The sequence below is a fragment of the Camelus dromedarius genome, chromosome 29, assembly GCF_036321535.1.
Source record: "Camelus dromedarius isolate mCamDro1 chromosome 29, mCamDro1.pat, whole genome shotgun sequence".
Classification (NCBI taxonomy): Eukaryota; Metazoa; Chordata; class Mammalia; order Artiodactyla; family Camelidae; genus Camelus; species Camelus dromedarius.
The window spans coordinates 22950589-22976011 of NC_087464.1; the positions used below are offsets into that span (position 1 = coordinate 22950589).

At 44.3% G+C, this 25423-nt stretch overlaps 1 protein-coding gene and 1 long non-coding RNA gene across 5 annotated transcripts in view; one reads left to right on the plus strand and one right to left on the minus strand.

The window, feature by feature from the left end:
- The first annotated feature begins 4316 nt into the window (after nt 1-4316).
- Nucleotides 4317-25423, plus strand: part of SIN3A (SIN3 transcription regulator family member A) — a 58047-nt gene continuing 36940 nt past the window's right edge. Inside the window, exons 1-2 of one of the 4 annotated variants that reach the window (XM_010977858.3) lie at nt 4317-4335; nt 23313-23534. In XM_010977858.3, the coding sequence (XP_010976160.1) occupies nt 23346-23534 (189 nt within the window). In that variant the 5' untranslated portion in view covers nt 4317-4335; nt 23313-23345. Of the gene's footprint in view, nt 4336-8531; nt 8717-23312; nt 23535-24065; nt 24178-25423 lie in introns of those variants that run through there. The other 3 variants (XM_031440794.2, XM_064480689.1, XM_064480688.1) reach the window with 3 other exon arrangements.
- Nucleotides 7674-8393, minus strand: LOC116149374 (uncharacterized). The gene is made up of 2 exons (XR_010378313.1): nt 8031-8393; nt 7674-7823 (listed from the first exon to the last, which is right to left on the minus strand). It is a non-coding gene; the product is annotated as an uncharacterized LOC116149374 (long non-coding RNA).

Consider the following 25423-nt stretch of genomic DNA (forward strand, 5'->3'; position numbering starts at 1 on the left):
GTGGCTGGGTTGAAGGAAAGGATTCAGAAATGTAGGTTCACTAGGAATCGTGGGATGGGCTGACGGGGAGGGGGCGCGACGGGGATGGCGGAATGGAGGCTGCAGAGCTTGGGCTTCACTTCGGCCAAAGCAAGGCCCACCTTTATCTCTTAAATATTAGGCCTCTGAATAAGATTTCATTTGAACAGAGGAAACCGCTGCTTTAAAAAAAAATCATCAAACAACTGATATGCAAAAGGAAACACTGTGAAAACACAAAGCAGGGTAAACTGGGAACATATTGTTGCATCTGTTTTCTAGATTTGGGCTAAAGTGACCTAGAGGAGTAAATCAATGCTAAGTGAGGGCAAGACATTTCAAGGTAGTGAATAGCAGTCTTAAAACCCACTAAAAAAAAAAAAAAAAACAAACCAAGCCTCCAAAGTCACCCGTAAGTCGGAAATATGGAATTGTACAACATATAAGCCAGCTGGTTGCCAGAAAAACGGACTTTTTTCTTCACACAGTGGGATTTGGGGGTCCTTTAAGCCTGTAGTGCGCTCTTCCCTCAAACTGGAGCACCAGAGACTTCGCAGTTGGATGGCCAGGAGAAGACGTGGTGTTAATGAGATAAAGGCAAAAAAGGGTCTGACCAATCTTGACTGAGTGCTGGGCAACTTTATTTTTAATCTCACAACAACCCACTGCAGTAGGTATTCTTTTTCTTAGTTTACTTATAAGAAAATTGAAAAGATAAATGACTTGCCAGCTAGGAAGTAGCTAAACTGGGATTCTGACCAATAAGGTGCTTTGGGCTGGAAGTGGAAAGCAAGCCTCAGATGCCCCTCACCTGGATATTCCTAAAATGGCAATGGTCTTCTTCAGTTAGCAGAGATTCTGTCGGCAGGGCACTGGCACTGACATCTTTTCAGCAGAGCCATTAAAGTGCAGGTCCTAAATGCCTCTCAGTCACCACCTTCCATAAGCGCCCTATAGAACTGTGACTGAGAGCATGTGTGTGAGATTCCTGTAGGACAGGGTGTCAGAGGGGTGACAGTTTTGAGTGTTTGTGTTGTGAATTGAGGATGCATGTATATGATTGGGAGGCAAATCTTGCTTCTTTGAGGATAACTTTTTTCAGAAAGGGCCAGAAATCATTGAAAATTATCTGGGAACAAACTGCTCTAGGAGTTAGGGAGGTAAAGAGGGTGGATCAAAGGGCACAGTTTTACCCCAGAAGCCCCAACTTGGATCATGGGTCCTAATATATATAGAGACAACACATGGTGGAACAAAGATTTGCCTCGACTACTTGTCTTGGGCAAATCACTCTACTACTCTGAGCCTCAGTTTGGTCAACTGCAAATACAGTAATCCCTAACTCACACAAAAGAAGACTCCTGGGAATCATAGCCTGGCCTCCCATGTGACATCTCCAAGGAGGGCCCTTACCTACATCCAGTCACTCTTTTTGTCCTCACTGATAGGATAGGGGACAGGTGGATGCTGGCAGTGAAGCTGGATGGCCAGTGTCTCCAAATCAAATACTTAATATCCCAGAGTCTGGGAATGGCTGTGCCATGCAGGCATCAATGTACTGAGTCAGAAACAAGCACTGGACCCCTTCCAAGGGGCCTCCTTGCCTGACTGCTGTGAGCACTGGGGTTTCAGAGGTGAATTAAGAGTTGCTGCCCTTGAGGAGCTTGGTCTAGAAGGTGTTCGGGAGGGGATTTCCATCAGGGTGGTGCATTTAGGAGGGCAAGGAGTGTCAGCTAAGCCTGGTTCTCTGAGTGGGAGTAACTATTCTAGTTGCCCACGCTCCATAGGTAACTTTATCCACAGTATACCCCCTGCAGTCTATATTTATAGTCAAATGCTTGAGCCTTTGGCCTCCACAGAAGCTCAGAACCTCGCTAGGTGTATTAAAGTGCATTTTTATCATCACATGTGATCTTCATAACGGTAAGGATTGCTACATTATATTCTTGTACAGGACAGGAGGCTGAGCCACAGATAAGATGAAGTGGAAACCATGGGACTCAACTTCCAGACTAATGTTCTTTCTGCTTTACCACCCTAGCTCATCTCACATTCACACAGTATCTGTTATGCCTTCATCTAGGGCTGAGTCTTGGGAAACAGAACACAAATTTGAGCTGGGTCTCCAGACACCAGAAGATCTCTGTTCTAATATAGAAAAACTTGGTCTTTACTCTAGGAAGCCCCCAGTCTGAGAATGACCTCAAACTCCATGGTTGTGCCAGGTGCTGGGCTTCCCACTGAATACACATTCTTTACCTTCTGGTCTTTCTCTCTCCCCACCCTTTCCCTCAATCATTCCACCAACCAAGCCATCACCCAAATTCTAGTCCCCATTCCACCTGAGATGACCCACTTCCCTTCCCAGATCAGTGTTTCTTCCTTCCTGCCCTCTCTCCTTAGTGGCAAGCTTCCCTCCCCATCAGACCCCCCAAACCCCCAAAGACTCTGAATGAGGGAAGGGTCCTTAGAGCCTGTCTGTGCACTCCAATTTCCACCCCTGTTTCACAGGAGAGAAACAGGCCCAGAAGGAGGAAGGGACTTGCCTAAGGATATACTACCAAGTCACTGGCTGTGCTAAATCTAGAGCCTAGACTGCTGAACCACCAGCCTCAAGCTCTTCTCCCTCTTCACATACTAGGCCGCTGACTCTTCCTTTCCTTCCACTACCCACACTGAATCAGTCACCCAGTCCTCTTGAGGCTTTCTCAAACACATCTCTGCTTTTTTACTCTTGTTTACCCATTGCCACTGCCCTGGTCAAGTCCTCATTACATCTCACCTGAATTGTTAAGACAGGCTAACTGGCAGCAGACCGTCATTCCCCCCATAGGACTTGAAGGCCCTTCACATTCTGCACACCCCACCTCATCCACACTAGCTTCCTTTCCTGAATGTCTCAATCAACAGGTCTTTCTTGCTCACTCATAGTGTGCCCCGGCCCCAAGCTCAGCTCTGTTGAGCACAGACATGTGGGGTACCCTCTGCCCACCCCCAACTCCCAAACTCCCTTTGGTGGAAAGTTATGACAAAAACTCTGCAAATGATTCAGGGAAGCATCTGAGAGTTTTGACTTGAGGGCTGCTGAAGATAGGGAAGTGTTTCTGGGTTGGGTGGTTGGAAAAGAAAGAAGAAACCTCTGGGCTCCCTCCACCTACCCCTCCCACCAGAAGATGTACCTCTGTAGTCTCCAAACTCATTATTACAACAGCCTTTCTGTGTCACCTTGCTGCCTGTAGGCACCCCTCATTCAGCCCACCCACAGAATCCATCCAGCTGCTAGGAAGTTGAGCATCTTAAACCATAGTTATGGGCCTCGGTCTTTTGACTGACCATGCTGCTAGCATATCCTGCTGTGCAGATCTAAGGGTTTTAACAAGGTAGTAAAATCTTCTGCTCTTTGGCTCCATCTTTCCAGCCCTGATTTTCATTAGTACAGCCACACTTGAAGAGGTTCTTAGCAATGTTTTGCATTTACCTCTTTGTGTCCTTTGCTGAAAATGACTTGCCTGTCGATTTCTGCCTGATGAAATCTTTAAGACACAACTTGAGTACCACGTCCTCCATGAAGACTTTCCCAGTCTTCCTCAGCTGGAAAGAATCTCCCTGCTCTGAGCCCCTATGGATGTCTATGTATACATACATTTCCGCCTTGTCTTAGCTCTTTCTGTAGCATCTCCTCAGCGAAGTCTGGAGCTCTTGGAAGGTACAGAGTAAGCATTTCATTCAATCTCTGTAATCACACCCAAGCAGCAGGTGCAGTATGAATGTGTCTGCCTCACCTCAGTAGGTGCTCAGGCAAGTGCCTGTAGCCCCGAACGCAGGACTTCCCGCTTGCACCGCTCATTTTTGGGCAGGCATCTAACAGAATGGGTCCGACCCGGTTAGGTTGCACAGCCAGGGGAGTCGGGACATTCCAGTCAGTCGCTAGAGTGTCCCTACCCGCCTCCTCCTGCCCAGCTCCAAATGGGGTGTGTGTGTAAAGGAAGTGGGGGCCGGGTAGTCCCGCTAGCTCCTCCTCCGGGTCCACCCAGCGGATCTCTGAGTCTAGTAGGTCTCCTTTCAGTCCAAGGGCCTCAAGAAACTCCAAGCGGCGGTGCGGTAGAGATAGGGGCCTCTGCCACGGATGCACCTCCCACTCACGGCTAGTTTAATTTATTTATTTATATTTTTTTGGAGGGAGGGGGCTTTCAATGAAGGGGAAGAGGTGGAGCGAGAGGAGGAGGCGGGCCTAGGATGACTGACGCGAGCACCGGGGAGCCAATAGCCCGTGGGGGGCGTTCCCCCCCATTCAGGACTCCTCGCCTGGCTCGGAAGGTATGTTAAACAGCTGCTTTTAATTTGGTCTCCCCAATCTCCGGCGTTTGGGGGGCTAGCTCGCCGGCCGGTCGCTTTGACCGGTCCGCCATGGTGCAGGCGTCGCGGGCCCTGGGACGGAGCTAGGGGAGACTCGGAGTCTGGCGGCCGAGGGAGGCGAGGGGCAGGCCAGGAAGGAGAGCTCTTGGCGCCGCCTGCTCGCTAGTGTGTGTTTCCAAGCCGGGCCGGATCCGTGGGGAGGGGGTCTGCCCGGCCCAGGGTCGCCAGTGCGCCGGCCGTGCTGCCTAGTTTATTTCACCGAGCGGTCGGTTTCGGTAGGTTTCGGCGGCGGACTGGGGTAAGGGGCCGGCAGGAGACGATCCCCCTCGCTCCTGGAATGCCTTAAAAAATTATTGTAAAGAAGAAAAAAGGGGAGATTCCGTGCACCGACTGGAACTGGGCCCGGGCTGCGGCGCGCGGGCTCCGCAGGGGGCGGGGGCCTGAGCCCGGCGGGCTGGGCCCACTGAGCCGGCGGCGCCCAGAGTTGGTCGATAGCTGGAGTTAGCGAGCGAGCCGGGGCCCGCGGCTTTCCCCGCTAGCCACGCTGGGCGAGGGCTGCAGCCGCCCGAGGGTTTTGTTTCTGTCCGCAAACTTGTCGGAGGGGGCGGTGGGCGCGATCCGGAGAGGCGCTGGCGCCTTGGGCCCTCGGTTGTTATGGACTCTGGGGGCGGGGGCAACGCCGGACTTGCGGGAGGGGCGGCCGAGTGCGGAGGAGGCCGCCGGAAAGAGCCCCCGCACCTCGGAACTGGCCCCACGCGCCGGTCTGGGTTCTCCAAACTCCTGGGTCGTAGCAGTAGAGCCAGCACTCGGCGCCCGAACTCGCCAGGCCGCGAGCCCGCGCGGAACCCGGCCCGGAGGTGTGGAAAACCTCCAGGAACTCGGCGGTTTAGACCCGCGGCCCCAGCTGATCCCCTTGCAAACATGGAGCTGCCTCCTTCCCCGCCCACCCCAAGGCGACGGCGGCGGCGGCTCCCTTCCCCTCCCCCGGCCGTGCTGCTCGCCCGCGAACGGGGCGGGGGCAGGGGCGCGGGCGTGTGAGCGCGCCCACGAAGGGGGTGGCCTGAAAGGGGCAGTGAAGGTCGGAAACTGGGAAAACAGTCTCCACGCTCGGAATCGGGAAAAGGAAATGCATCAGCGGGCGGGGAGGGGCGCGGGGGGCGCGCCTGTCAGCCGGGATGGCGGCCGCGGGCTGGGAGGCGGGGCACTGGCGCGAACCGCTGAGGTCGGGCGGGGCGAGGCTAGGAGAGGAGGCGCAGGGGCTCGGGCCCACGGAGCACCGGGCTGCCCCTGCCTTCACTCCTTGGCCTAGCCTGTTTACTATCTACTCCGGCGACGGCTTGTGCAACCGGCCTAGAGGGGAGCTGAGGGGCGGGGCTTTTCCCTATCTCTTCCACCCACCTCGGGCTTCTCCAGAGGGCCCGCCTTCTCTTGTCTTCCACTGGCTGGGCGAGATTCCCTTTTTTCCTTCTAGGTTATTGATTGGATGACATTCTCCCGAGCTCCGCCTATCGGAGGCCGGGCTGGAGTTTAAGTTGCTAGGATTTTTTTTTTCCGTGAAGGGCGGAGGGAGGATTCCTGCGGCTTACGTGAGGCGCAAGGTACCGCCCCTACTTCTGATTGGTGGCATGGGTAGCCCCGCCTCCTCCGGCGGAGCAAGCTTGAAGGGGAAGTCCACCCCTTTTCCCCGCCCCCTCCACTAGCGTGTGTGCGCGCTCCGCACATGTGTGAGGCCCGCCTAGCTCCTTCGAACTGTCCTCCCGCCCGGAAGTCCCGCACTTGGAGCCCTTGGCACGCGGGGAGAGGAGAGCCAAGAAGGCACACAATGATTTCTCCAAGGCTCGAGATCTGGTAGCCTTTGCGATGAAGACAGGTGTTGACGGTGTGGAGTGGATTTGGGGGCTTAGCTCTGGGGGTTCTGCAGGAGTTGGGAGGAGGGGGTGGAACTTGTCCTTTCCGGCCAAGTACTAAAGTTCTGACTCTGCGGCCTGGCTATTCCCGCACCCCTCGACTTCCCGGATATAGCCCTAAGCTTAAGCTTGAGAACGCTGCGGACGCTGGCAATGTATTTTCTTCCCAGCGCAAGGCAGCGCTGTCCTTACTTGGCTTTATCAAAAACTATGAGCAACCTAGGGTTGGCCTTAGGCAAGATCCAGGGCAGCTCATCCCCTGCTGATAGAGAAGTCGAGGGCGGCCCAATTCTGCTTGGGTTCCACGTGATTCTTAATTGGAGCGCCGTGTGGCACCCAGTCCAGGCAGCGGGTGACGGCCCAGAGTTAAAGTAGCCCTCGGTCAGTTCTACATAAATGCCACATCTTCGTAACCTAGTAGAGGTTTGGCCCAGAGGTCTCATCTGTTTAGTCGGTGAGACTTATTTTTTGAGCTCCGTCCTGGGGCAGGGCTTGGCTCCCGGAGAGGCTGCTCCCATCTGTCGGCTATTCATGGAGTTCACAGTTCGCTGCCTTGTCCTTGCAGCTTGGAGTCAGACCCACCTGTTGCCAGCGCTCATTTTTTGTCGTCGTCTCCGCTGGACTGCGGAGGGAGGACGAGATAAGACCTAAGAGTTACCTGGGGCCTGCCACTTGGGGACTGACCCAGCTCTCTTGGGGGAGTAGCCTTTTTTGCGGAAGAGAGCGGGAAAACTCTAGTCCCGCCCCCTCCTCTCCTGGCGTTCCGTGAGCGCCCCCCAAAGTAAGGCCAGCGTCATTTCGCCCTATTTGTAAATAAAAGCAACCGAGGTATCGTAAGCACTTTGTCTCTCTGTGTTCAAGGCTATATTACCTACAGAGAGGGCCTAGGGACTGTCATTAACACACGTTGGCCAAAGCAGGAGGTGAACATTGGTTCTTACTACCTTTGTCCCCAGCTCTGGAATTTCTATCTTTTCTCTGAGATAAGGCGCTAAGATTCATTTATGCCGTGGCCTGTTTAGTCTCCTTCAGTTCTTCGAGTCTAAGGATGCCTCCAGATCTACCGTGAAGATCGCGAGTGCCTTAGGCTTCACGCTCCGCCTTCCGGAGGCTTGCCAGGGCGTTGGCTCTTAGGGCTCTGCCCTCATTTTGGTCATCTCCGCCCTCTTAGGACTGCATATTCAGGTTTAGGGAGTGTCGGCGTTAGAAGTACGCAGCCATCCCTAGCTGCGGGGATGAGCAATCCCTGGAGCTGTTCTTCGACTTTGGTCTCCAGCCCTTAATTCTGTGTTCTACTTACTGAAAGGAGCTGTCGGCTGCTTCGGATATTTGTGTTTACAAGGAGGCGCGTGCAGAAATGTAAATTGTAAAGAGAGGACTGGAGAGGATGGATGAGGTTCTCTTTCTCTTTATTTTTGTAAGGGGATCCTCCACGGTGGCACTGCTGCTGCCTCTCCCTTTCAAATCCCAAGGCATCGGATTCCCGCTGCTTAGCTCCGCACCACCTCCTGTTTCGGGCCCTGGAACTCTGCGCTTCAGTCTCTAGTGTAAACATTCCACAAAAGGACTGCTAAGGTTCAGCCTCCTCGCGCAGGGCGGAGTCAGCTTCTTCCTAGACGGGCATCCTGACCAATGGAGACTCCTACCGGTGCCGAGATACCCAATCCGATGGTTGGGGCGGGGCCTGGTCCGGCAGTGCGGTAGGAGGAGCCCGTCTCACGGACATTTTACCCCACAGCGGTTACTTACCTTCCTGGGGCAGCCGGAGAGCGAGGAGTAGCCTTCCAATGCGATGACCGGCGAGGGCGGGAGCCTAGTTGTTGGACCTGTGGCTGAGGCAGCACGGGGCGGGATATATGGAGTTCTCCAATGAGACGTGGAGAGCTTCCCTGCTTCCTCCAATAGTGTTGCGGCTTGGGGGTGGGATTCAGCAATTCATCTCCAATAGGCGGGGTTGAGTTAGGGAAGCTCCCCGCCAATAGGGGCGTGGAGAAGGTGAGCGGCTCCCCCTCCCCTCCCAGCGGAGAGGGAAGGGGCGGGCAGTCGGCAGGCGGAGCACAGCGATTGGCTAAACCTTTGACGGGCGGGTACGGTGGCCTGTGGCGGAGCGAAGTTGAGTCTTCCCTCGGCAGGGCGGGCCAGGGGAGTGGGCGGGATTTCCCGGGTAACAGAGAAGCGGCCGCGGCGGTAGAGGCGGCGGAGACGGTTTCTCCATCTTCCCCCCCTCCCCTTCCCCCCTCGGAGTTTCCCTCCCTCCCTCCCTCCCTCCTTCCCAGTCTGGGCACCGGGGCTTGGGACCGCTTCGTTAGCGGAGAGGAGGCTGCCAGTCCGCTTTGGCGGGCCTGTGCCCCGCGCCGTTCTCGGGGCCTCCCTGCTGAGCCTGAGGCTCACGCCGAGAGGGACACGCAGTGAAGAGCGGCAGAAGCAGCTTTGCGGTGAGAGCACGCCGGGCCGGGGTCGGGGTGGGGAGACTGGTGGCGGGTAACGCGGGACTCGAGGGTGTGTATTTTTAGGGGGGGGGCTGACCTCCTCGGCTTCCCGTAGAGCAGGCGGGCGGGAGGTGTGTGGATGTGTGAGGGGGGTGGGGGGCGGAGCGGGGTAGCTCGGAGCGGGAGGGGGAGGAGAGCGTAGTCCCGGTGCGCGCGGAGGGGGCGGGCTCTCGCGCCGCCGCTCAGGGGCGGGGCCGGCGCGCGCGTGCGATTGTGGAGAAAGGGGCGGGGCCGGGCCCTGGCCCTGAGCTAAGTGCAGTTTGAAGCGGACCTCCCCTCCCGGTCTCTCCGGGTGGGCGGGGCCTCGGCTGGGCGGCCTCGCGACGGCCTGCTGGGGTTGGGGGACGGGCAGGGGGTCCTCCCGCGTGTGGCTTCGGGGTGCGGCAGGGAGGGGGTGTGAAGTCTGCCTTCCTCCGCCTTCCCGGAATCCGGTTGGCCGGAGGGGCCGTACGGATCAGCGATGCCACTCCCCCTGGCTGTCTTCCCCCTCCCCCCGGTTTCCGCCTCCTTGGCAAGTGAGGCGGGGCTCGCGAAAGCCCGCTGTCGGGTCTGGCTGGGAGTCGGGGCGCCTAGATCTGCCCCGCCCTACGTCTCCGTAGGGTGGGAGGGGCCCCCGCCTTCGCGCAGTGGAGGTGTCAGGACTTTCTCTTGTGGCTCGGCCATGCCTTTTGCCTGGGGCACGAGGGTCAGGTGCCAGAGCTGTTGTGTCTTTGCTCCATGCAGCGTGGATGGCACCGTGCAGCTTGGAGAATGGGAGCATGGTCACCGCCAGTCCCCTCTTGTTTGTAATTATTGGGGCGAGGTGCTCAAGGTCCTTTCCTTGGAGTCCTGTCGAGTGCTGGTAGTGCTGTGAGCGTGCTTCTGCAGCGGTGATGGTGGGGGGAGGGGTGGGAAATCATCAGAGCCTAGAAATGTGGCCGGGGACAACCTTTCCTGGAGTTCCTTGATGTTCAGTTACCGTGGCTGTATGGGGCGGGGCTTCCTTTTAGCCAATGGGGTGGTGGGTAGTTAGTTAGACTTGGCCACTGTTTCATTGCCTTTACAACTTCAAAAGCAGTTAACCACGAAAAGGCTGTGGAAACTCTCCTCTTCACAAGGCTGAGATTTAGAAAAGGGTTGGGTTTACATTTTACTATTAAAAATGATCTTTTACGGAAGATGGTGATTTTTTTTAAACTCAGCCTTTGAATTACTCCAATTTCTCCAACTCCTGCATTTTTTGAATGCTTTGATCGTACAGATGGTTCTGCTATATAAGCTTAATTTCACAAAGAGATAAGTTGCAATTTAGGTAACTTTAGGTGTTCTAGACCACTTTGTATTTATAGTCTATAAAACATAGTGTTCCTGCCATATTTTATTACAGAGAGTAGGGTGAAGTAGCCTTGTGTATGTGACTTAGGTAGTGTTGCCCTCCAGCCTGTATTGGGGAGTTGCCTTAAGACGGTTTAAGTTTAATGAGCCATTTTAATTGAGGATTTTGCTCTGAGTTGAGCCATTCTCTTGAGAAAAATTATTCAAGGTGTTTTCGATATTTTTCATGAGAAAATAAAATCGAACGAATATATTATGCGCTAATATCTGAGCAAGCCCTCTGGCTAATTAGCTGAACTGAAGTTAAATTCTAGATTTGTTGAGACTGAGAGCTTGGTGCCCTGTACTTTGTGAAGAGATTAAGTCCCACTTTCTCAACTAAGCAAGTAGCAATGGCAGCAGTAGCTTTTTATTTTGGTTATTGGTGACTGTAATAGAATTGGTGTGGAGATAGAAAACCTGGGCGTTTTTCCCAGTGCTGTAAACTGACAAAGATAGTGGAGAATTTACCATTGGGGAAAGTTTGGTCAACATATAGTTGTTTCCGCCATTTGCAATACACTGTATGCTGGGAGATACAGAAGACCTAATTCATGCCCTTAAAGAATATGTTGTTTGTTGGTGCGTCAGGGTCAGAAGTCCCTCAGAGGCTTTAAGAATTCAAGTAAGAACCTGAAAATGCTGTATTAGGAAAGTTTTCATAAATGCTTCTTACTTTTCCAAATATCAGTATCATATACTATAGTTTTGTCAGTTAAAGACCCTAGATAAATTGGCATTTTAAAAGGTTTTACCTAAAGAGTAATATATTTTTCTTTTTCTAATTAAGAGGGTGTGTAGTAATATGGTAAGATTCCTGACAAAGCATAGTTCTGCTTACATCTTCAGTGCAAACAGACAAGATACTGGAGAGCTATGCAAGGTGGATGCTATGCAAGGTAGATGGCTGTGAATTTTAGTTGGAATTAAAAGATTATGCCCATGGCATGCAGAATCTAGTGCAGTGCTTTGTAAGACTTTCTTACTCTTCTGGGTAACGCCACCAATGAAGAATTTGTTTAAGCTTAATTTTCTGTAAATTCTTATAAAGATGATAGTTAAGTGCTTTTTTAAACTATACTTTCTGTCTCCTTGAATGATAAGAAGAACTTACATTTACTGAGCCCTTTATGATGTCTCAGACACTGAGTTAGGTACTATACATTTACTAACCCATTTAATCTTCACTACAGCTCTGTGTAGTGGGTACTATGAAATCTGTGTTTTAAAGATGAGGAAACAGTGTGGAGAAGTGAGACATGCAGTGAGTGGCCAAGCGAGACTCTGAACCCATTCATTTCTGGTTCCAAGTCCTAGCTCTTAGCTACACTTAACTTGCCTCTGGTCTAAGGATACTAAACATAGAAGGAACAGTGTAGGGTTGTGGTGGTTTTTTTTTTTTTTTTTCCAGTTACGGCAAAACATATGTCAATTTATGATTTTATTCATTTTAAATGTACGATTCAGTAACATTGAATACATAACATATTGTTGCACAACCATCGCCACCATCCATTTCCAGAATTTTTCATTGTCCCATACTGAAACTCTGTACCTATTAAACAATAACAACTCCCCTTAAACTTCCCCCCTCAGCCCCGGCAACCACTGTTCTGTCTCTGTGAATTTGACTACTGTAAGTATGACAGTAAGTGGAATCATATACTATTTGTCCTTATTTCACTTAGAATAATGTCTTCAAGATTCATCCATGTTGTAGCATGTGTCAGAATTATCTTCCTTTTTAACAGTGAATAGTATTCCATTATATGTATATATACCGCATTTTGTTTATTCATATGTCGATGGACATTTGGGTTGGTCCCATCTCTTGGCTATTGTGAGTAATGCTGCTATGAACATGGGTGTGTAAATGTCTCTTCAAGTACCTGCTTTGAATTCTTCCGAGTATATACCCAGAAGTGGAGTTGCTAGGTCATATGGTAATTCTGTGTTTAATTTTTGGAGGAATCAGCAATGTGCTTTTGAAAGCAGTATTGAGGTAAAAGACTGGGGTTCAGATTCTAAAGGTGAATTGAATCAACATGCATTATTGACCACCTTTTTTTTAAATTGAGATATTATTGATGTACAATATTATGTAAGTTTCAGGTGTACAGCATAGTGATTCACAGTTTTTAAAAGCTATTGAACACCTTCTTAAATAGCTCTAGCCTGACACAGGAAGAGTCGAGACATTTACATTCTTAGAAGAAAAGGTAAATATACACATAATATGATTTTACTACATATCAGTATAGATCAAGTGTGTTAAGAGTCAAGTACAAAAGAGCTGTAAGGAATTCAGAGGAGAGCCTACCTTTTGGGTGTGATACAGAATGAGAAAGGACAAAGTCTGAAATCATAGATCCTGTTGAAGGGAGTTGTTAGACATCTTACTCAAAGTACCCCTAGATAATGCTTCGGAATGTTAGAAGAGGTAGCACAGTGATTGTAGTCTGTCATCCAGAGTTTGTGAATCCTGTTCTCTTCAGTTTGCAGGTCTGATTGCTTCTACTGCTTTGAAAGGTATTTAAGAATCACAGTGAAGAAATCATGGACTTGGCATATTCTTGTTGCTGTTACTCAGTCAACCTCAGGATATATTATTAACATGTTCAGCTATTGTTTTCCAGTACTTCTTTTCTTTCACACACACCTTCCTCTTTCTGCTTCTTGAGTAGTAGTAGAAGTAATATCTTAGGATTTTTATCTTTTTCTTTATAGTTTAAGTAATTAATTCTGAATTTTTGTTGTTGTTGAGGATAAGGTCAAGTAAAGACAGTCATCTAGCAGCATACTTAGGTAGTCTGAATCAGGGTACTGCCATTATTACATTCTATTCTTTTCAAATATTTCAAGGAATTTTGTTTTTTTTGGCAGGTATTTTTCTGTCTCAATATCAATTCTGATTATCTTTGGACAATCATCTGTCTGCTTGTATTTTGTTCTGTTTTTTTTTTTTTTTTTTTTTTGAGGGGGTGCGGTAATTAGATTTATTGTTAGAGGCAGTACCAGGGATTGAACCCAGGACCCTGTGCATGCTGAGCGTGTGCTTTACCGCTTGAGCTATACCTTCCCCTCTGTCTGACTGTCCTTTAACAACACATCAAAACAAAACAAAACAAAACAAAACTTTGGCTTCCTTTAATTATGCATATCTCTTTTGGGGTCTCTTTCTTTCCTTTTTTTTTTTCCTTTGGTGGGGGGTGTTAATTAGGTTAGTTTATTTATTTATTTTAGAGGCGGTACTGGGGAATGAACCCAGGACCCTGTGCACACCAAGCATGCACTCTCCCACTTGAGCTATAACCTCGTCACCCTTTTTAAGACATGCCAACAGGATTTGTTGTCAGTTATAACCAAATGCAGATTTTTTTTTGTCCTTGTACATTTGCAGGGCAACAACCTGATACTGGTTTTCCCTGGGGAGAGCTGCACTGGTGGCTCACAGTTCATCTATTTTGGAACTTTTTTGATAGCCTCGGTGTCTAGGACAGTGCTGGCACACAGGTGATAGGTAGTTTAACTTGAACTTGAATGGCATTTTAAAGTTTGCTAACTAGAGGATACCTCTGTTCAGTTGGCAGTTGGCTTTAATATTACTTAGGCATTTACCGGCAGCAGTTTCTAACTGCTAATCTCTCTTGTGCCCCTCCTGTCTTGCTTTTGTACTCCTCACCTGCTTTCTGTGCGCCTGCATGTTACTTGTATTCACCAGTATGGTGACAGTGGATGCTTCCTTAGTCCTACTGGTTTCCTCCGGGGCTAGGCTTGCTGACTTGCAGGCTCTTGAAGGATATACAGAGCCACAGTCCCTTATCTGCAGCTTTGAAACGGAAGAATTTTTGTTTGTTTTTTGGTAAGTTTGGTTCCACAACTAATTTAAGGACACAACCTGATCTAGGCTGTTTGACTTGGTGCAGAAATGTGAATGTGCTTGATTACAGAGATCTGCACTGTGTACCACATTACCTTTCCAAAATCCAAACAATGATGATAACTCTCACCTTTCTGTGTCTCGCTGGGCACCTCTCCCCTGTGTAGACAAGCAAATCCCATGGCTCACTGCATATTTCCACTTGGATATCTAATGGGCATCTTTGATTTCTTTCTGTCTTTTTCATGTGATCTCTCAGCTAATACTATTTGCTCTATAGTCAAGATACTATCCAGAATTTGACCACTTAATACCATCCCCCAGCCCCCAACTACAACCGTGAGTGCCACTGACATCTCTAGCTTGTATGATTTCAGTAGCGCCTTAACTGTTCTCTCTGCTTTGTTATTGCCCCTCTTCAGTCTGTTCTTAACATAGCAACCCAAGTGATTGTTTTAAAACCTAAGTCAGGCCATGTCACCTCTCTGATTAAAACCCTCCAATGGCTTCCCATTTCAGTCTGAGTATTAAGTCTGAGTCCTTATTATGTCCTATGAGAATGAACATGATATGCTCCCTCCCTACTAGCCCCAACTCCCTGACCTCTGTGACTTCAATTCCTGCTAGTCTTTCTCTCCTCCATCCTGCTCCAGCTACATGGCGTTTTTGCTGTTCTTGGAAAATACCAAGTACATGTGTACATCAGGGAACTTCACATTTGGTGTCTCCTCTCTGCCTGTAATACTTCCCTTACTGACTTCCACATGACTAGCTCTTTACTTCCTTCACAAGTTACCTTACTTGTGGAGGTATTCTTTGGTCATTCTTACCCAAAATGTCAAAAACTCTTCTCTGCTTTTTCTTCGTAGTCATTGTCTAATATTCTAAACACTTTGTTTATTATCTTATTTATTGTCTGTTTCTCCCACTAAAATCTAAACTTCCTGAGGGAGGAGAGTTTTGTTTTTGTTTACTGCTATATCTCCAGCTCCCAGAACAATGCCTGGCACATAGTGTGTGCTCAGTAAATATTAGAGGTTGCATGCATGCATGATTGAATGATTTGGTTTCCACTACAGCGAAGCAGTATGCTAAGCACAGAGGAGGATACAAAGATAGTTAAAGGTTTGTGAGCCCATGTCTCTGTGGGGAAAGAAATATAACTGATGGAATAGCCGCAGTATGAGGTGACTGACACATCTATCTGTCTGTCCTCTTAAGAACCATCTTGAGTTCTATTCTTTGTAATGCTTACTTTATAGCTTTAGCTGGCATGTCTTATGTTACAGGCTGTTGTTTTATACCATTCCCAGTTAATTTATTGAAACCTTGTCACACAAACAATGTAATGTCTTTGAGAATAGGGATACACAATGATTTCCTGCTTTTATATTCTTCTACTATTAATAATTTCTGAAAACTTTTCATTTTGGAATAATTTTAAGCTTTAAAAAAAGTTGCAAAAGTAATTGCCATGTAGCTTTCACCCAGATTTCCCAAATGCATCTTACAAAAAAAACTATACTACAGTGATTGAATCAGAAAGTGAACATTGATAAAATTATTAATCTTTTGACTTGAACAGAATAGTTTCTTGTTCATTTTCTACCTATAGCATCAAGTGTCAGTTGGACCCAGTTTTAGTTTTGAGTTTCTTTTTGAGCAGTATTAACTAGTTGTGAAGATTTATATTTCACGACTTTTATTCTTTATTGGAAGTCTTAAAGAATGAAGAGAAAATTTACTTATTTTCTTTTTAATGAAATAAGCTCATTTTAGCTGTTACCATTTATACATCCCACCTGTGTTGTGGGACCTTGATCTTGGTTATCCTATGTCTTGTAACATTTTGGTCTTTCATCATCTTAGGAATTACTTTATCATTACTCATCAATTATTCCCAACTATATGCTAAAAAAGAGACTAAAATAATAAAATGGAAGAAGGATGAAATTGCCTAGAAGTAGTTGCAGTAGTAAAATAAGTCATCAACACTTCGGTTTTCTTACTGCTTTGCCCAAAGCATTACAGCATCAGGAAAGTATAAAAGAAGTTGGGGATAACTATCTTAAACATTATGTAAGATGTTAACATTTGGGGTATCTGGTTGAAGAATATATCATGATTCTTTATGCTGCTATTTTTACAACCTTTTAGAGCTTTCATTCAATGTATTTGATAACCTGTAATCTTTCATTTTCCTCCTATAATGGCAAAGAGAAGAAAACTAACAGAGGAACATTTCACAGTCACTAGAGGAACCAGTAGACGAATGCAGTGTAACAGACAGCTGCACACTAGGCTGAAATGATGATGCTGGAATTGATTGTATAAGACAAATTGCAGACTTTTCAGTCTTCAGATGACAATGTCCTAGATGAATTTTCTCAAACTAGATAATTTATAAGTGGACAGTATATTTATGAAGAGGAGGGAAAGAAATGTGGTGTCCTCATTCAGGAGTCATTCAACAGGAAGGACTTCAGAATGCAACATTTCCAACAAAAATCAAAACCATTTCAATTTCCTAAAAGGATGTACAAGTATGTTCTTTCATCTTTTAGGATGTTTTTATACCAAAAATTACTTGATACGCTTTGTAAGTGGACAGATGCCAAAGACAGGTGTGTGTGCAGGTGATTGGAAGAAAACATGTAAAAATGAAAAAAAATTGTGTGATTGATAGTTCTAGTTGTTATTAGTCTAAAACTGAGAATGCCTGCAGTTTTGGAGCAGAGATGATTGTCCTCTCTTCAGCAACATTAAGAACTAAGTTTTCAAAATGCTGTGTTTGATGATGTGTGGGGGAAAAAAAAAGAACCCCAAAGTGACAAGTTAGAACTTTACTTGAGATTTACCTGAAATCTAGAATCAAAATTTATGGAATGGTTATGTTCCAAGTTCATGCATGATGGTTGCATTTTAAAGGATATTGCCTATTTTGGATATATATGTCTTCAAATTTGTATTCCCTATTTTCCTGGTTTTGGATTTGCTATTTAAATTCTTACTAAAATTTCTAATAAAGGTGTTTTTAACCCAAATGGTAAATGATAATGATACATTTTTCTGCTTTACTGAGGAATAAAGGTGAGTCGTATGTTGTAAAGAAAGCAGTTATATCTTTGGCACATATAAGATGATTGTCCTGAGCCACCTTGGTAAGAATTGTTATCACACCGTAGTATGACATAACTCCACCAAAGCTCAGAAAAGGTGTATGTCAAATGGGATTGTCATTATATTGCGTCAAGGTTTCTCAGCCTTGGCACTATTAATAATTGGGGCTGAGTAATTCTTTGTTGTAGGGAGCTGTTCTGTGCATTGTAGAATGGCAACATCCCTGGACTCTACGCAAGATGCCAGTAGCACCCCTCTCCTGTAATTGTAACAACAGAAAATATCTCAGAACATTGCCAGATGTGCCCTGGTGGGCAAAATCTCCCAGGTTGGGGACCACCTCACCAGAAGAATGTTCTGGGTTCAGGGGAGGCTTGGTATTAGACCTTGTGGTATTTTGAGAAGAATGGGTTGTTAATTTTGTTGAGCCGTTATTCTTAGTAATATGGAAAATCTAAACAGATTAGCTTTTTCATTTATCCTGAAACACTTCATTTTCTGGCAGATTTAAATCCAGAAGTGGATTTTTGGACCATTTTGAAGTAGACTGTGACAGGCAATTTCACTGGGTTGAAGTAATTACATTCACTTAAAGCTTTGATAAAAATTTCTTCGCTTTTAAAGAGAAACTTCCCATTTTTTCAAGAGTATTTAATGAAATAAACTGACCAGGACACAGTTTATGTGATTTTATGTGATGCTGACCACCAGTAAGAGAGAATAATTTCAGAAGATTTTTTTCTTTTATTAGATAAATAAAAGAGCTTTAAAGTGTGCCTGATTTAAGATACTATCAACACAAAATTAAGAGCCACTAAAGGGTCAACCATAAATTATATGCATTTCAAAAAGGTAGAGTGGCTTGTTCCATACACATCATTTCTTTGAGCTTATCTTGACTAAGATAATTCTATTATTTCCATTTAAGCCAATTAGTGAAATTTAATCTAAATGAAAAGATAAGAGTCTTTAAAGTTGGTTTTTCTATTTGGATTTTAATAAGTATAGAGAAATGGATTTCTAGGAGACCAACTCTTCATTGCGATTAAAGACATTTAGGTTGTAAAACTAGAAAACTTATTTTTTTGTCCTGAAAGGGTTAGCTTTTACCACTGCCCTTCTAATGGTTGAAATGTGTCATATTTGCTTCCCAGTTGTTCTGCCCTGCTCCAGAAGACTCCCGTGCAATATCAGAATTATCCTGCTCTGCTTACTTTATTTGGGAATTATGATTCCTTTGCACGATGATTTGGAGCTATTTCCACTTTTTATTATAACACATTGACCAGATGAATTTTTAGTGTTCTGTTGCAATTTGTTCAGATTAGTCTTTTTTCACTAGTTTCTATTCCTCAAAGTGTCTTTTTTCCTCTCTTTTTAAATTCTTTTTCATAGACTAGAGTTTTGGTAATAGGGTAAGCTCTAAATCTGAAATGGTTGGAGACCATAGTCACAGATGAAAATCATGTCAGCTGAAGCAGGGCTTGAAAGTAGCTTTGTGTCTGACCCTTGAAGCGCCATGACTTGGCACTCAGATGCTTTATAGTTTGGAATTACACTGTACCTCTCTGCAAGCAGGATACTATAGTCTGTCTTAATGTTTCTACTCCAGTTTGATCATGTATTCTAAGGAGAAAGGGTCTAGCCTCTTGTTCCTTTAACCAGCTGTGTGACCTCGAACAAGTCACTTAATTTCTTTGAGTATCAGTTTCCCTGTAAATAGAAGGGTTCTGGGTGTGTTCATCTGACAGGACTGATGTGAAGAGCACATTAGCTGATGGATTGCAGTCATATATGGAAGACTTGGTTGTTGTGGGGTGGGCAGTCTGTTCACTGCTGGAGCCCCAACACTAAGCATAGGGCCTGGCACTTGGAAATTATTTGTTTGTGGGATAAATGAATTAGCAAAGATTATAAATCGCTCTTTATTGCCTGTAAGTCTAAAGTTACTATAATATTTTAATTTTATCCTGTATATCTCTTATGCCCCAATTCATCCCTAATTTTCAAGATACAACTAAGCATTTACCTTCTCCATGGCATCTTTCCCAGTACACACAGTTACTCCCTTACGAATTTATAGTGCTTATTTGTACCACTTGAGAACTAGATCGTATTGTTAGCTTTTCTTCCCAAGATCTTATTAAGGAAATTTTCAAATTTACAGCAAATCTGATATAATTTTATAGTGGACACTCATATATACACACTACCTGGATTTTACCATTGCCATTTTTATAGTACTTGCTTTATCGAAAATCCATGTATCCATTCCTTCATTAATCCAAACTAATTTCTTGATCTATTTCTAAGTAAATTTCACCTGCATACACTTTCACCTAAGTACTTGAGCATGCATGTCCTTATCTAGAGTTAAGTGTTTGTTTATAGTGTTTTCCTTTTGATGCAAAATTTACATACAGTGAAATGCACAAATCTTAAGAGTAGGTGTGTGTGTGTTGAGATCACACTGTATATATTCTGTAGCTTGCTGTGTCTGGGAGAGCTCTCCTTGTAGATGAACCCTCATCTTTATAATTGCTGCATAGTTTTCCTAATATGAATGGATCAAGTTTATTTAACTATTAACATTTAAGTTTTTCATACTTTGCTACAATAAATATACTTGGCAGTTGTATAGGATAGAGACTTGGAAGTGGAATTACTAGGTGATTAAAGGGTATATACATTTTCAGTCTAATTTAAAAATTTAATAAAAGCCTCCAAGTTGATAACCAAATAGTCTATACCAATTAAAACTTTTACCAGTAGTATTTAGGTATACCCTCACCTACACTGAATATCATCATTCTTTAATTTTTGCCAGTTCCTTTGGGATGTCATTTTACTTTATATTTCTTTGATTACTTAGTGAGGTTGTATATAGTCTTTCCAACTAGTTTTTAAGCTTTTCTAGGGCAAGAGCCGAGATCATCTGCCACCTTCATATCTGCTCACTTAATATTTGCTAATTGAATGAGTGCTGCCAAAGCATTCCGTGCTGTTAGGTTGAAGCTGAATAAAGGAGGAATGAGCCAAGTGTGTGAGAAGTTAAAGCTGAAGTTGCTCAATGCATGTGTGCCTTAAATCAGTAAAGGGACTCTTCCTTTCTTTTTTTAAAATTGAATTATAGTTAATTTACAATGTTGTGTCAGTTTCAGGTATATGGCAAAGTGATTCAGTTATACATGTATGTAAAATTTTTTTTTCCGATTTTTTTCCATTATAGGTTATTACAAGTTATTGAATATAGTTCTTTGCGCTATTCAGTGGGTCCTTGTTATTTATCTGTTTTATAAATAGTAGTGTATATATGTTAATAAAACTCCTAATTTATCCACTCTCAACTTAATCTTTGTGTTTGAGTTTCCTCATTTATAAAAGAATAGTAGCACATTGCTTATAGGGCTGTTATGGGGATTAAATTAATATTGATTGTGTAGAATGCTACTTGGGACTCAGTATATGCTGTTACTATGTTAACTATTAGTTATTCTTTCCCTTCTGCATATATAGTATTTGAATGTCTGTGATGAGTGTCTGGACTGTGGGAACTGCAGACAATGTTGAAAAGGACTGTACCTTGAAGAAGCTTGTAGACTTGAGGCTTGTTTAGGGGAGTGAAAAGATATTTGACAGGCTTGGAACATAGAGTGGGGACTTAAAGGAGATAATTTGTAAGTTAAATTGTCCCCCAATCAGTAAGGAAGAATTTTGTAGGCTAACTTAAAGAATTTGGATTGTTTTCTCAAGTGATGGGAAGCCAGTGATGGATTTACAGCTGGATTGGATTTGCATTTGAGGCCAACTATTTTGAAAGCAGTGTAGGAGGTAGACTAGGTGAGAGAGGTCGGAGGGTGTTGGTAACGGTCTAAGTAAGGGGTGATGAGGTCCCAAAATGAGGGAGCGCCTATATGACTAGAGAAGAAGCGGTTGATTTGAGAACCGTTTAGAGTATAGAATTAAGAGTGGTGATTGTTAAAGAAGTTAAAGTACAGTTCAGAGAAAGTGCAGGCCCTGGGCAGCCTCTTCAGTGTTACAGAGGTGGTTTGGAAGGCAAACGGGAAGAGGTGAATAAAGTTAAATACTTTATAAAATCACAATCACTTTGTAAAGGAAATGATATTTTAGTAGCTAAAAAGATAGGACTTGATCTTAGAATAAAGCGTATTTCTTTAACACTTAACCATTGGAAAACTCACTGCAAACCCCTCTCCTCCCTTCTTTTTCATTTTCCTATAGACTTGTCCGTAGAGCAGCATTTGGGAATCACTAGTGTGGTCTAATCACATCCTTTTGCAAATAAGGAAACAGGACCAAAGCTCTATAGCTTGAAGTCAGAGTTTGAACTGGAATCCATGACTTGACAAGTAGTCTAGTCTTTTCTCCATAGTCCCGTTCTCTGCTGTTCTGATACGAATTTGGTTTTCCATTTGTGAGGTATTGATTGGCTTCTGGTTACAGAGATTAATCTCAGGTGAGTTTAAGCATCTAGGTTTCAAACCAGTAGAACCCAAGACCAAGCCATGATCTAGATCATGAGTGTACATAGAAGTAGCAGCCAAAAAGTCTAAGACTTTTCACTCTGTCCATTTATTAGACCTATTTCCTTATCCCCAAATAGTCTGAGATTTAGTGTTCATAGTCAATTGACTGGTAGTTTCTTAAGTATCAAATAGCAAGTGTAAATCTATATTTCCAGCTGCTTAAAATGTCTGAAAAGTTTTGAAATACTGCACTAAATATGCTACTTCATACTAGAAAAGCCTAGGAAAACATAATCAGTTAAGACATTTTAAATTATTTCCCCATAGCAGCTGTCAGCAGTATGTTTTCAACTTCATTTAACTGAGTTCAACATATTATCACATATAAATTTGAGAGACTTAGTCCTTTAATCTAAAGTTGTAGTCAACAGAAAGGTTACTGATGGCTTGAGATTTACAAAAAGATAATATTTAAAAATGGCCGGCTTACAAGTGAAACAACAGTGCTGCTGTGTCACGATCTAGCCGAGGTTTGTGAGGTGTGAGAAGAACCCAAGACACTATTTCAGGGTTGAATATTCGAGTGATAGGCAGGTTGAGGATGATGGTGAGGACTGAGAAGAAGTGAAGCAGCCTTGGGGAGTCCTTGGGAGGGCTGCTTCTTCTCAGGGCATGCATGCTTCCAGGGAATGGAGAAAAGAGGGGTAGGTGGACTTAGAAATCAGGTAAAGGCTTTTTCCCCTCATTTACAAAAAGAGCATTGCTTCAGATGGAGGGGGAGTGGCTTGCATGATCTATTACTGTATTTTTAATCTTCTTACCACAGGAATAGTATCTTTTAAGATATTTTTTGTGACCAGAAAAGTGGTAGGGCTTGGCTCCATTTTGTCTTTGGATGACTTGAGCATACTTTCTTATTGTTCGCTTGTGTCAATGATACTGATGCTGGAAAAGCTCTGAAAAGACCCACCTGGATTCCTGGCCAGAGAGTATTAGTCTTTCTGTGTCCTGCAGGAAAGAAAGTGTTCCTCTACAGAGAGATTATTAAATTAAGGGATTCTAGAATCTCTTTAGGATTAAAGAATGTTAAGAGTCAGGAGAAAACTTACAAATGGTCTCTTCCAACTTTGTTGTTTTACAGTTGGAGAAACAAACTCACACAGAAGGAGGAACTTGTTGAGGTGTACATAGCTTCTTAAATTGACAAGTCTAGAACCGCTGTTCTCTTACTCCTGGCCTAATGTTCTTTCCATGATACCATTCAGTTGTTGAAACAATTCATATTTTAAAAATCAGTCCACAGTTATAGTACTAGCTTCTGAATGGAGTTAGGAAGAAACACTTGAATGTTTTTAAGAGCATGTGCGTAATGTAATTAGTATTACGAATGATGGCACTTGAGAAAACTAGAGAATAAAGAAAGGTGTATTTGTGTTCTTAAATTGGAGGTTATTTTTCAACTCTGCAGTACCAAAGTAATTCAAGCTGTTATTATTTAAATTTTTGTCTTTCAGTTATGATAATCTGTCCACTCTTGGGGGGGGTGTGCACCAGCATGCATTTGAACTACCCAGTGATCATCTCTAGGATGAAGTAGATATCAATTCTGGAAGTTGAGCTTATACTAAGTTTGGGTGACTGGTTGTACACATCATATTGGAGTGCGAATTGGTTTGCATGTTGCTGCTTCTGGTTTCCGCAGGTTTTGTAGTGCATCCCTGAGCATGAGCGCAGAATGAAGCGACGTTTGGATGACCAGGAGTCACCGGTGTATGCGGCCCAGCAGCGTCGGATCCCTGGGAGCACAGAGGCTTTTCCTCATCAGCACCGGGTGCTTGCCCCTGCCCCTCCTGTGTATGAAGCGGTGTCTGAGACCATGCAGTCAGCCACGGGAATTCAGTACTCTGTGACACCCAGTTATCAGGTAAGCTGGAGCCCACCAAGGGACTCGGGTTGAGGGAGGAACATTGGTGATTTCATCCAATTTGAAAATTTTTTATTTAACATTCAGATATAAAAATATTTATGAGATATTGGTAAGGTATAAAAAATAATGCAAACAAGATAACTTGTGTATGGTGTTGGTGACACATTTTTTAAAAAAGAATGTTGTCATGACCGTTGAAGTTCACTGTGTAACCCTTTTCCTTTTCCTCCCTTCGAAAGTAGCCACCAGCCTGAACTCTGTTTATCAGTCCCTTGACTTCCTTTAGTTTTTTAAAATCATTTTGTTTATACCTCTAGGCAATAAAGTTGTTTAGCTTGGGTATTTTTTCAATTATTATATAAATGAAAACATGTGTATTTTCTTCTTTGAGTCCCTTTTTTTTCACTCAGTGTGGTACCCAAGACTTATCCGTATTTTTGTATGTGAACAATTGAGTCATTTTTACTGTTATGAATTATGTGAATATATCCAATTAATTTATTCATTCTTCTGTTGATGGACTATCAGGCTGTTTCCAGACTTTTGCTGTTAAAAAGGAAGTGCGATGAACGTTCTTAGGTGTTTCTCCTAGTACAGTGGTACAGTGGCAATCCATGACAAGATGAGCTTGCACCAGAATGTAAGTCAACCTTTTTTATCAAGAGAGTCTTGCTGTGGGGAAAAAAAGGCAGTGGGATTAAACAGTGTGTTTATTAGTGAAGTAGTTGATTTACATTCTGGTGCAAGCTCCTTATTTTTGCAGACCAGTTAGCAGGTCTAAGGGTATAGGAGGAAGTTTCTTGAGTGTCTGGGAGGGATTGCTGGGTCATAGGGTGTGCGCATCTTCACCCTTAGCAGGTAATCCCAAATTTTTCCAAGCTGTACCAATTTATTTATGTTTACATCAGCATTGTGTAATCCTATCATCACACATCCTGATCAACACTGATCATTCACCGCTCATCTGTTTACTCTGTTTTGTAAAAATGGAAGAAATTTGTTTTTTGTCCTTTTTAATTATGAAAGTAAATAATATCACCATTTAAAAAAAGATAATAAGATGACTTCTTCCTCTGACTTCTCAGACTTTACCCCACTGGTACATTTCTCAGGTACCCAAAATTTTGTGTTTGTGCAAGCTCATCTATATTTACCTGCCTAGCAGTCTAGGTACACTTCTCTTTACACAGTTTGGATCAGACAGTGTATATTGTTCTGTTGTTTGTTCTTCTTCTTTCATATATAGTGGACACCTTTCTACTTGAATATACGTATGTATAGATCCAAGTAATTTTTAAAAAATCATTGTATTTATAATACTCCATTCCAGGTCAGTCTGAACCAAAATTTACTTAACTAGTCTGGAGAGGCCTTCTTCTACCTAACTTGTTAGTGACTTTTAAAAAGGTTTGGCTGCTACTTGGAACATGATATAATCTTCCTTGAGAGCAGTTTGACAGTTTGTGTCAGATTCTTTATTTTTTTTATCTAGCAATTCCATTTCTAGGACTTTATTATAAGAAAACAATCAAAGAAGAGAGAAACCCAGATGAAGTAGGAAATAGTAATTCCCTAGGTGTCGGTCCTCCTCAGGAGTCCCCCTTGAAGCAGCACAGTGCCTTCATGCTGCTACAGATCAGGTGGTCAAGTTTGGACTTGGAGGGAAGAAAGGTTGCTTATTTCCCTTGGGTGATTACTTTTATCTGAACTGGTTCACAACTGTTTCCTATGCTTGGGATAGTTACATTTATTCCTGCACTAGAAACCATAATGTGCTCTTTTAAAACCAGCCATCTCAAATATTTATAAACTCTAATTAAGTCTTGTAAAAACCTGTTCAACACATGCATGTTGGAATGCAGAAGCTCAGAATAATAACCCTTCTT